Source organism: Solanum tuberosum, unplaced genomic scaffold (genome assembly GCF_000226075.1).
Source record: "Solanum tuberosum cultivar DM 1-3 516 R44 unplaced genomic scaffold, SolTub_3.0 scf00186, whole genome shotgun sequence".
Taxonomy (NCBI): domain Eukaryota; kingdom Viridiplantae; phylum Streptophyta; class Magnoliopsida; order Solanales; family Solanaceae; genus Solanum; species Solanum tuberosum.
In genome coordinates this window covers 124,425-135,975 of record NW_006239112.1, presented here as the reverse complement: position 1 = coordinate 135,975, position 11,551 = coordinate 124,425, and the positions used below count along the sequence as shown (strand labels likewise).

The window sequence follows — 11,551 nt, the reverse complement described above, 5'->3', positions numbered from 1 at the left end:
AGTTATTCACTTCAAAATATCTAGATATTCACTTGTTTTCTTATTTTATTATTGTAGGGGAACGTGGATGCAATTATTTTTAGCAGATAGAAAACATACCCGTAAACATCGTTCTATCACTTGTAAGAAGAGCCTCTTTGGACAGTGATACATCAACTTCACAAAACAATATAAAGTGTTGTGCGAGGATAAAGAGCTTCCAACATTGTTAATATTTTTGCTATTAGACAATTTTTCGGAGTACTATGTAACCTAGAATTGTAAACTAGAGCGTTAAATTAATGCTATGTATAATGTATCAAACTATAGCTCGACAGTTTTTGGGTGAACGATTTATTTTTATTTTTTGTAGTTTTTGGGAAAATTATAATTAAAAAAAGTTTGTTATAATAGTTTAGGTAATTTATTGCTACAGCAAGAAGAGAATCTATTACGTGAATATTTAAGAAATATGCAAGAATCTATCACCTAATAACCTAATATTTTATAGCAAGAAAAGAATATAAATAACTATAAAAAAATTTTGCAGTTAGCCCGTTATCAGGCAAACTAAAAAAAAATTGAAGTATTTTTGTGTATGTTTTAAGACAAACGTTAACGGTGCAAAGGACAGTTCACCCAAAAATGTGAAGTGTATTCAGGTGCAAATTCTTAAAGAAGGTCTGTTTTGGGACGTTGTGTCAAAAAAGTGTCTATTTTGGCATCGGATTCCACAAAAATTGCAATTCCGTAGAATCAGTTTGTACTTGAGAAACCAGAAAATCATCATCGAGGTAAAACGTGTCACCGTAGCTTACAAGCAAACAAGGTTATACAACCCAAAACTTTTCACTTCTATTTTGGTTTGATTGTTGGTTTCTCGAGAACCTTACTAATTCAATGAATTTTTTGGGCATCTTACAACCTTACCCCACTCTACAATTGAAAAAAAAGTTCATATGTGAAAGAAAAGAGTAACTCAGCAATAGCGACGACTTTTCGAGGATGATAATCAATTGGTCAATCTAAGCGCTATAAACAATTCACCCTTTGTAATTCATTCTCACAATGTGGTAGTTCAATGAGTATGAGATCATAGACTTCAAAATAACACACATGAGCCAGTAAGATACTTTGATCCAATCATTGACATGTTTACTTGTTTATCATTACACTTGCAATCCACACACCAGTTGTATTTTATTAACTTAACCAGAAGATAGTCTCAGCAATAAGTATCAGATGACCAAATAGTCACTTCTCTGCTACAACTGCCACCATCCCATGTCTATCTAAATGCTCAGAGATCTCAGTTCTTCCTCCCTTCAGATAAAATGAAATGGTATCCATGTCTGCAGTTTAAGAGAGGAGAAAAGAGTTATGAAACGAAATCGGTGCTTTTGAGCATCGAGATATCAACCAATTTGCTCAAGACAGAAAAGCTTTACACGGGTGTGGCCTAGTTGTAGACAAAATGAGAGGCTAAGGTTCAAATCACAACAGAGACAAATAATGTTAGCTGATTTCTTCTCCTCAGTGGGGTTTACCTGGTACTTACTTTGGTATGAGATAGCAAGTATTCGGTGAAATAGCCAAGGGGCACAAAAGCTAGCGAGAAAACCACTTTTATAGAATAAAAACATAACAGAACTAAAAGCTAGAATCTTACGTTGATTTAAAGGGTGCACTGGTAGCTCCAACAGGGGTATTGAAGGCAACTTCCTGAAATGGGCCTGCCATCTTGCCACGTGGAAACCATCCCAGGTCCCCACCTTTCTTTCCTGAGGGGCATTCCGAGTAAGCTGCAGCTACCTGCAGTCAATCAATGAATCAACTAAGCTTACGCCTTAATTTCAAGCTAGTTGAAGAGAAAAAGAGAGAAATTTTGAAGGATCATTGGGTTTTGCCTATAAGATCATGTGAAATGGTGTTCTGCATTTTGTTGGATTGGAAGGAAACAAGCTTGCTGTTTCTTTAGATAACAGATCAACTGAATGACGACTGTTTAACTTTGAAAAGATCTTCCTCTAACAACTTCCTTCCGCATCGATGTATTTTCTCAGCAAAACATTATTTCCATGGAGAATAACAGAGATGGAAATAGACAGATAAAGACTGTTTAATCTATACCTTGGCAAACTCAGCTGGTGGAACTTTATCTCCGTTGTTCAGCCAGCCTTCCTGTAGTATTTTGTATGCTTCATTAATCTTTGACTGTTTCTCACATAAGACATGCCTTGCTGAAAGGTTAAAGATAAATGTTACCAAATCATAACATCTACAACACAACAAGATGACCTTTCTGCTACTTAAGAAGAAGATACCTTTAACGTATGTGCAGGTTCCAAGGCCATCTCCTTTCCCAGCTTTTCCTTTTCCTTTCGAAGCACCATCCTCGCTTCCACCAGCTGCCTGTTTACCCTTTCCCTTGCTTCCAGAATCCTTAGACTTGGAATCCTTTCCCATAACTTCTGAAGCTTCACAACACCATATGAAAACATCAGAATCAGAGGATACAACTACAATTTTGCACTTGAATGTATGTTCAATTATGGAAGACCAATTAGTTTGAGTATGGGCAGTAGAGTGATGGATGAACATGAAGCAGGAGAAGAAGACAGCAGACATCTTAATTGCATATCAAGAAAACAGGAAGAGATGGCACAAATGGTAAACAGAGCAGATGGAATCAATGTTGCCACAATGAATTGTATCACATGCGAATATTATGGAAATAACCTGAGACAAAGAAAATCTAATTTGTAACACATAACATCTAGTTATAATACATCTTGTAAAGGAGTTCCATAAGAACATATTTTCCAGACTACATATTTGAATTTTAATGCACTAGCACCAAAGTACTTCTGGAGCTATTGAACAAAGTTTGCAGGAGACAACCTTGCACTTTAAAATATGTCATTGATACTAAAAATCAATATACATCCAAGTTTCACCAAGCAATCCAAGGTAAACGGGAACAGCAATATTCATTAGACCAAATTTAACAAATCAAGTTATCAAGCTTTCTGAGACAGAACATCCACTCTATCCTTCCGATGACAAACTCTACAAAGACCTTGTGTTACTGTCTTTTTTATGCATCATTCTCTAGTTCTATGCATAACGGAAAAGCTTCGCTGCATCTGTGTGACACATGCTCAGTTTAACGATGCCTGATTAACTAAACAAGATGGTGAAATGAGTAATAACATGAGCTTTCATCACGTTCGCTTACAATGGAAGGTTTATGTATTGATCCCAAAGAAACAATCAGACTAACAGCCTCCAAGTCTTTGTGCTCCGGCATCTTCAAGCACAAAATGTTGTTGTCTTCCAACTTTTACAAGTCCCCAGTTTTGACTTCCAAATTTTTGAGTTCCCCATATTTTAACTTCTGACCAACACACTAAGTCCCGAAATGTTGATCCGAGGACATCATGGTGTTATCTTACAGAACTTAAATCCTCGATGAATGTATATCTGATTGGGTGAATAAATGATGCAAATTACTACATAGATGTTGATTTGGAGTATCTCTATAGCTAATTTCTTTGATCTGCTGTTGCATATAAATCAACTTCCTAGGATACTTTAATTCTACATCAGGTATTGATACCATAAACTCAGGGTGTACTTGATATTTCTTAATCATTTAATAGAACTTATAGAAGTGATGCAGTGACATCCTAAGTTGCTCGGACTCTTCACTTTTGGTGCCGCACCCGTGTTGACACGACGTGGGTGAAGGTGTGGGTGTGGGATCCATGTCCGATTTGGTCAATGGATTTTGGGTACTTTGACCAAAATCGATGGGGAAAGTCGGATAGTTTTAATGATTCCTGTAATCAATACAAAAACTAAGGTGAAATTGAAGAAGATGGAATACCTTTAAATAGAAATATCTATGTCACTCCTTTTCCTTTAATCTCCTTTCAGGATTCTCCTCAAGTACTCCACATAATATCCCATAATTTAGGTTTTATAACACTATTTTTGGATATTTTAATTATTTTTAGGTGAATCCTCACACCCGTATCCATACATGGATCCATATCCCCGAAACTTAAAAATTAGACCATGTAGGCTCCGACCTCTAGACAGTGTTATCAAAGGCGCGCTTTAAGCGCGCTTAAGCCCTAAAGCGAGGCTCAAAACGTGTTGAGCGCTTCGCCTCGCTTTATGTGCGCTTCAGTGTCGTCATCAAAGTTCTAAGAAAAACTTTTCCTTTTCAATGAGCCTCTTATGAAGAAGTGACACTAAACAATTGATATTTCACTTTATCATAAAAAATTCAATTTCTTTGGTCATATATTTGTCATTCATGTTTATAATTATTAGTTTTGGACTAAACATACACATTTTATTTTTCACCCTTTGCGCCTTTTTTCATTAAAGCCCACGCTTTATTTTCGCTTTGCGCTTAAAGCCCCCACGGACCTTAGAGCTTTTTTACGCTTTTCGCTTTTAATAACACTGCCTCTAGATCCGCACCCATATCGGACACCCGCACCCGAGTCCGGGTAACTTAGGTGCCATCCAATGACTATAAATGAAGAATTACCATAATCAATATTTTCATAAGCTAATCCAAGTTAGCTTACCTAATAGTCAGTAATTTGAAGTTATTACCCCAACTCCCGGTACTAGTGGAGGGTTATCATTTGAACACCAACAAAATCCAGAGACACATGGAAGTCCTATAGATAAATCAATCAATGAACAGACCCTCAAATTTAGTCATTCAACTCCAAAGAAGTCTGGATTATTATATGAATCTTCTGTCTCCATTCTGCTCTATTCAGATCCTTCTTTCTAATACTAGCTAAAACAAACTTAATGCAAGTATAACAACTATGTCCAATCCCATGAAATTAGTATTTTGTTCTTAGCTAAGTCTACATATATATATAATTAATGACCTAATCAAATATGATAAATCCAAGATTCCACAGTACAAAGGGTGCTGCTCCCACCAAATAAAAAAAAAAAAGACAACAAAAATTTTAGGGGGCGTAAACACCAAAATCAAACCCAGATACCAAATTCAACTAATGCATCATTAAAAAGATTATAATTAAAAAAAAAAAAAGGAGTTTAAACTTAAGAGGCACAAGATTGAGCATGAGGTTTTCCACTTATTATTGAATCAATGAAAGACCAAAAAATAAGATGAGAACCTGAAAGAAACCAAAAATTGAGCAGCTAAAAGATTTTGAGGAGTGAGAAATGTACCTCAGAATTTGATTGTTTGAGAATTGAGAGAGAGGGTTTCCAACTTCAGAGAGGCAAGACTGCGAAGAGTATCTATCTCGGCAAAGCTAGATGGATGACAACCTTTGTAGGATTCTACTCTCCAATTTTACTAATTTGCCCCTGATAGTGATGTTTTTTTTTTTTTACCCTCCATAAGAGCTGCCATCCATTTTGTTTCCATGGTGACTCGAACTCGCAACCTCTGAGTTGGAAGTGAGGGATACTTACCATCCGAACAATTCCCTCTTGTCAACCCTGATAGTGATGCCTACTCTTTTTTTTTTAATCAAGACAATTTAATATTAATTACCGTTTCAAAAAGAGTGACCTGGTTTGACTTGGCACGAAATTTTAGAAAATAAAGAAGATTTTTGAATCTTGTGGTTCTAAATTAAAGTTATGTCAAATGTACTAAATTGCCCTTCAATCTTGTGACTTTAAACATGTCACGTGGAAAGCTGAAATTAAAATGTTACCAAAAAAGAAAAGAGATCATTCTTTTTTTAAACAGACTAAAAAAAAAAGGAAGTCATTCTTTTTTAAACGAAGGGAGTATATAATATGCATCAATACATCAGGATCAACCACATTGCTTGTAGCGTTACAGACAGAGTTAAGTATTGGACTTAGGCGTCCATTAGTATTACAGATAATAGTTGGATTAAAACCAAAAGAAGCTCCTCCCTTGTCTGCTTCTAGACTATCAAGAACAAAAACTGGTGGAACTGGCCATTCTTCAAAACGAAACTCCTTCAGCATTCTCCCCTTCCTTGCTAACAAGTCGGTTGTCTTGTTTTGCTCCCTGCACTCATGCCTGATTTGGGGCATCCCCAGCAGTAGGAGTAGCTCCCTGCATTCAGCAACAATGTTGGAGTGAGAATTTGAGCTTGAACTTAGTAAATTTATTACCTCAAGTGAGTCTGTAGAGATCTCCAAGTCCTGGATGTTGTTTCTCTTAGCTAGTTGCAGACTGTGGAGCAATGCAGTAATTTCAGTAGTAACTTTTTGTTATTTATTCTTACACCACCAAAAATATCTAAATTATATCTTTTTTTTTAAAAAAAATATTCATACTTAAATTATTAAAAGTGTGAATTTCATATTTATTAGTTTAAGAAACATATCTCTCAATTTTAAATTTGATTATTACTATTTTATGTAATTATTTAATAATTAAAGTAGTATTAAAAATAAATAACAAAATTTTAAATTTATTAAAATGGATAAATAAAATAAAAACATTACTTTTAGTATAAGGGCAAGTAATATGAAAGTCAAGGAATACAAACTAAAGGGTGAATTGTAGGTGTTAAATTCATAAATGACCTTTATAGGAGCTTGTCTTGGTATTTTGTCATCCATAACAAAAGTCATAAAAATAATCTTCATTCATTTAATGAAAAATTCTATACAAAATTGTCCTCCAAACCTAATAAAATAGGGGCAAGGAGCTATTGTATTGGATGGGGTTCGAACGAATCCACTAGCTTTTGGGTAGTTTTTATAGTCATACTGAAAGATCAAATACAAATGTATATATTTATCTCTTGTGAATCCACAATCAAAGAAAGGTAGGCGGCCATGCATGGTCTCCGTGCGCCCAGCTAGGGCCTTCAATCCACGAGACGTCGGTTCGAAACTCACTGGGCACTCATTTTCTTTTATTTTTAGGAAAATTTTTGCTTTAGAACTCTTTGATACATACCCAAAATTTATTTTTAGGAACATATTGCTTTAGAACTCTTTGATACAAACCCGAAATTTATTTCAAAAATTAGTGTTCTAACTTTTATTGTTAATCTCATTGTTACCATTCTGCCCTCCGATATGTACTTTGACCTCTCTTTTTTTCATTTTTTTTCTTATTTGTTTGCTTTTACACTGTATAATTATCTATTCAAAAATTAATTTTTAATCTTTGATTCTAGGGTTATCCCATATGTTGATAATTGATTATATTAAAATAATTGTTGTTTGCTTTTCGAAATTTTAGCTTTTCAATGCAAGAGTGATTCAAGGTAATAGTGAAACTAGTAAAACACTTGTTTTAGGCCCCAAAATATTAATGGTGAATTTAATAATTTTAATTTCATTGAGAACAATATTGAAGATTATAATTAAAATGTTCAAAAGGGAATAAGCACACAACTAGGCGTGAACATGCCTGTTACAGCTGTGTGCTTCCCTCATAAAAGCTACTTGGCTGACTGGCCATTTTTATGTGCAAGGTCCCAGTTTCGAACCTAGGAAACATCCTATTTTCAATGCCTTTTACTTGTAATTTTATGTAAACATTAGTAAATGTAAACATTAGTAATAAAAATTTAAATATTTATGTATAGTACTTAATTATATTTTAGTTATTCTATCTTCTATCATACATAAAATTATATTTTAGTTATTCCATCTTCTATCATACATAATACAATATATAATTTTTTATAATTTATACCTACATTAATTATAAATATTTCTAAATAAGTAATACTACGTGCAGCAAATATCCAATGATTTAAATTTCAATATCAATATCCGAGATGTGTATGATGTGTGGTAAAGGAAGAAGAGGACAAAACAAAAAAAATGATATCTAACTTTACCAAAATTGTTTGAGAAAAAAAAAAATATTTGTGAATAGACAAGTAAGTTAAAGAGGGCACAAGAGTCTGTTTTTCTTATGTGCTTTCCTAACCTTATAACTTGGATAAAAGGAATAGAGGAACCCAAAATAACTATCCCAAACTCAAATCATCTGCAGAATGAGCTTCACAGTCACCAAACCCTCTATTCCTAGTCCTACATTGGAATTGCACCCTTTCACTAAATCAGTTAAAGCATTACTTGTATCACAAATTCATTTTCTTTATTCCTATTTCTGGTTAACTAATTACCTCTTTTCACTTTGTCAGCAGCTTAGGCATTGTTCAACCTCACCTTTTGGAAATGCAAGCAGGAGGCACCAGGTAGGGTATACATGTTACTCCGTGAATTTTCACAAAGAACAATACTCGAAAGTAGAGAAAATGATCAAAATGGTCCTTAATGTATGGGCTTTGATTCCATTTGGTCCTTAATGTATGGAGTTGATGGAAATGGTCCTTTATGTATCATAAATTGTGATCAATTTGGTCCTTAACCCTAAAATTTTAATGGCAGCAATTATTTAAAAAAATTTTTAACTAAAATCGCTACACGTGGAGCGATTTCCCATTATTTTTTAAGCAGTCCTCGCCTCGGGAATTTTTAATAAAAAAAATTTGAACTTTTTTAAGAAAATGGCTGCTATAGCAGCTATTTCTATTTTTTAAATGCTGCTGGGGCAGCGTTGTAAAAAATAATAATTCACAACATCGATTTTAAAGAAAAAAGAATTTTTTTTTTGGATCGGCAGCGATTTTTATGTTTTTTAAAGGAGTAACAACGTCAATTTTGTTCAGAAGAAAATACGCTCCGTCAGAAGCGATTTTGCCCTTTTGGTTAAAAAAAAATTGATGTGTCATTTTGGAATTTTTGGAAACAGGGGAAGGAAAGTCTTGAACGAGTGCATCTTTTACATATTCCGTGTATTTTGACGGCAAAATAAAATAAAATATTAATTTTAGGGTTAAGGACCAAATTGATCACAATTTATGATACATAAAGGACCATTTTCATCAAGTCCATACATTAAGGACCAAATGAAATCAAAGCCATACATTAAGGACCATTTTGATCATTTTCTCCTCGAAAGTATAGTTTAAATTATGTCATTAAATGTTTTTCTTAATAAATGTGCATTGTCTCGCGAATTTATATGGAATTGAGGGAGTAGAACATTTGCAAAGCATATTGCAATTAATAATTAATGCTGCTACTTTTTATGATTAGATTCAAAGAAATTGTGGTATTAGAGTGAAGGCACTCCCAGATTGGCCATTAATGGCAGTATTAGTTGAGCATATGGAAGGTCAAAGAGACCTCATAACTCATAAATCTGTTTGGCATCTTAGTGATGAAGCCATGAAGAATGTTTGTAAGTATATATATATATATATATATATCAATCATCATTACTTACTAATTCATTCCCTTCATTTTATCATTATAATTATTAATTTTGTTTTTTTCCCATTGTAGACACATTTTACATCATGTTCACTGTTTGGGGATGCTGTTTCTTCGGTTCTACCAAAGTAAACTTTTCTCAATATTTTGAAATTAAACTTCATAAAATAGAGTTGTATTTTTTGGTCTCTCATTATGCGTCTCTTTTAGGATCCTTACTATGATTCAGAACAATACAGAGGAGATGGAGGTGATGGTACTGGACACTGGGTCTATGAGAAGGTACAATCTTTTTTTTCTTTATTATGGTTAGAAAACCAAAATGGAACAGTACCCTTTCTTGTTCACTACAAAGAGATGTTTGAAGTTTTGACTTTTGAGTCATCAATATTAAAAGCTGATGTCGTTTGGTTATCATGGATAAACTATTTCATCATGTATATGAAATAACTTATTCCATCACTAAGGTATATGGTAGAATAAATAATTTCAGAACTGTCTAATACCTCCAACCAAACGCAGGGTAAAATAGTCCTACATTTTATGCCTGAGATTACTATACTTTATACCTCACACCAAACGACCTAGAGTTTTAGCTTTGACCGGTGAAAAAAAGGTTTTTGATGAGTTAATTGCCATCTGAATCTTGAATTCTTGATGTTTTTTTTGTTAAAAGAACATCTCTCGTTTCTAAATGAAACTTTACTGAAACAATGTTTGCATATAAATGTCAAAATCATACTAGCTAGTTTCGAATTGTCTGAATTTGTTTCAACATAAATTCTCATATCTAAATGTCCTATTCAAGATATACAGATATATTTACAAGGTGTAATGCTAGGACTTTTGTGTAGCAAAATGTCTGGCGAATGACACTATGAATCTGATTTTGTGGTGGTGCAGCAAGAAGACATTGAAGAGGAAGCGAGAGCAGAGCTGTGGCGCGATGAACTGATAGAGGAGATTGAACAAAAGGTTGGGAGTCTTCGAGAGCTTGAAGAAGCTGGGAAGAAGGAACAGTTGGTCAAATGATCATCTCTATATGGTATATAGCTTCATGTGCTAAGAACAAACTTTATAATGCTTCCCAGTTATGTATATACAATATGCTTTCCATAATACAGATGCAGAGTAATACAACATGGCTATTTTGCCTTAATTCAGTGTTATGATGCAAGACTCTTCTTTAAGATTTCCCCTTCAAAATGTTTTCTTAATGAACTGTCACGAATGTCAACATTTGCACTGTACAGAATCAGTTCTCTGTTTATATTTGCCGCTAGCAAGTCATGCGTTGCTCTTTTGACAAGATTGATGGCAAACACATCAGGAAATGAAAAATTACTTCAATAATAGCCAAATTGTTAGCCCTTTGGGGTGGACCAGTGGTTTGGACTTGGGACTTCCATGTAGGTTTCAAGTTTGAAATCCCTTGCCAGTGAAAACAAGGAGTTTACCTTTTGAGTCGAACTCATTGCGCCGGGCTTGCCTAGTGCGGGTTACCTCTCCTGTGTGAGTTGCAAGCTATTACATAAGAGCGAGAGTTTTTCCTTTTGCGCACCCAAAGGATAGTGACTGTGGGATCCCCTTGTCTTAAAAAATAAAATAAAAAAATAATAATAATAGCCAACATGTTCCCTCCCTGGTTGAGGAAATTGGAGGGAATTTTGGCTTAAAGCCACAAAAGATATCATCTCTGAATTTACATTCAAGATTGAATAGTGTTTTATTTACTGTAAACATTGTACAAGTGACAATTTGTGTACAAAGAATAGTGATATGTAGGAACCATGTCTTTGATAGATCTCCAAAAAGAATTGAAGATGCTAAAACATTACAGGGAAACTGATAAGAGAACCTGCTCCTTTGATAGAACTGAGAGATAATGGTCACTCAACTTTGAATAGTTCACTTACAAATTTACTCAATTTAGAGTAGTTTACTTAGAAAGTCACTCAGCTTTATTTTATAACTCAAAAGTAGGGGTGTACAAAATCGAACCGAAAATCGAACCAAACTGCAAACCGAGTCAAACCAGAAAAAAAACCCGACTAGTGGTTGGTTTGACTTGGTTTGGTGTTGAAGAAACCCCCCGACTATATTTAGGTTGATTTGGTTTTAACTAAAAAAACCCAACCCGAAACCAAAACCAACCTGACATTATATATATAATTTTAAAATTTTATTTTATACATAAAAATATTTACTTTGATATAATTTTTAAATATTTCTTATACTTTTTCATAGTTTTTATCTTTTAATATATTATTTC

At 34.0% G+C, this 11,551-nt stretch overlaps 2 protein-coding genes across 4 annotated transcripts; one reads left to right on the top strand and one right to left on the bottom strand.

Moving 5' to 3' along the window:
- Positions 1-1,010: 1,010 nt before the first annotated feature.
- LOC102585290 (peptidyl-prolyl cis-trans isomerase NIMA-interacting 4) lies at positions 1,011-5,318 on the bottom strand. Of its 2 annotated transcripts, none has more exons than XM_006354935.2 (5): positions 5,215-5,318; positions 2,304-2,456; positions 2,110-2,219; positions 1,649-1,791; positions 1,011-1,331 (listed from the first exon to the last, which is right to left on the bottom strand). In XM_006354935.2, the coding sequence occupies exons 2-5, from the start codon at positions 2,443-2,445 to the stop codon at positions 1,289-1,291; spliced, it is 438 nt and encodes a 145-aa protein (XP_006354997.1). In that variant the 5' UTR covers positions 2,446-2,456; positions 5,215-5,318; the 3' UTR covers positions 1,011-1,288. The 2 variants fall into 2 exon arrangements, with proteins under 2 accessions (XP_006354997.1, XP_006354998.1); XM_006354936.2 differs by having other exon boundaries at positions 2,304-2,450; positions 5,215-5,311.
- Positions 5,319-7,883: 2,565 nt separating this feature from the next.
- Positions 7,884-10,448, top strand: LOC102584759 (photosynthetic NDH subunit of subcomplex B 4, chloroplastic). Of its 2 annotated transcripts, none has more exons than XM_006354934.2 (6): positions 7,884-8,063; positions 8,148-8,198; positions 9,103-9,247; positions 9,352-9,407; positions 9,490-9,561; positions 10,183-10,448. In XM_006354934.2, exons 1-6 carry the CDS (start codon positions 7,995-7,997, stop codon positions 10,309-10,311), a joined length of 522 nt encoding a protein of 173 aa, XP_006354996.1. In that variant the 5' UTR covers positions 7,884-7,994; the 3' UTR covers positions 10,312-10,448. The 2 variants fall into 2 exon arrangements, with proteins under 2 accessions (XP_006354996.1, XP_006354995.1); XM_006354933.2 differs by having other exon boundaries at positions 8,145-8,198.
- The last annotated feature ends 1,103 nt before the right edge of the window (positions 10,449-11,551 follow it).

Coding starts and splice junctions, on each gene's coding strand:
- LOC102585290 (XM_006354935.2), bottom strand. CDS start 2,445: ATGGGAAAGGATTCCAAGTCTAAGGATTCTGGAAGCAAGGGAAAGGGT. Junction 2,220..2,303: donor AACCTGCACATACGTTAAAG/GTATCTTCTTCT, acceptor TTAACCTTTCAG/CAAGGCATGTCTTATGTGAG. Junction 1,792..2,109: donor CACCAGCTGAGTTTGCCAAG/GTATAGATTAAA, acceptor GATTGACTGCAG/GTAGCTGCAGCTTACTCGGA.
- LOC102584759 (XM_006354933.2), top strand. CDS start 7,995: ATGAGCTTCACAGTCACCAAACCCTCTATTCCTAGTCCTACATTGGAA. Junction 9,248..9,351: donor TGAAGCCATGAAGAATGTTT/GTAAGTATATAT, acceptor TTCCCATTGTAG/ACACATTTTACATCATGTTC. Junction 9,562..10,182: donor GACACTGGGTCTATGAGAAG/GTACAATCTTTT, acceptor GTGGTGGTGCAG/CAAGAAGACATTGAAGAGGA.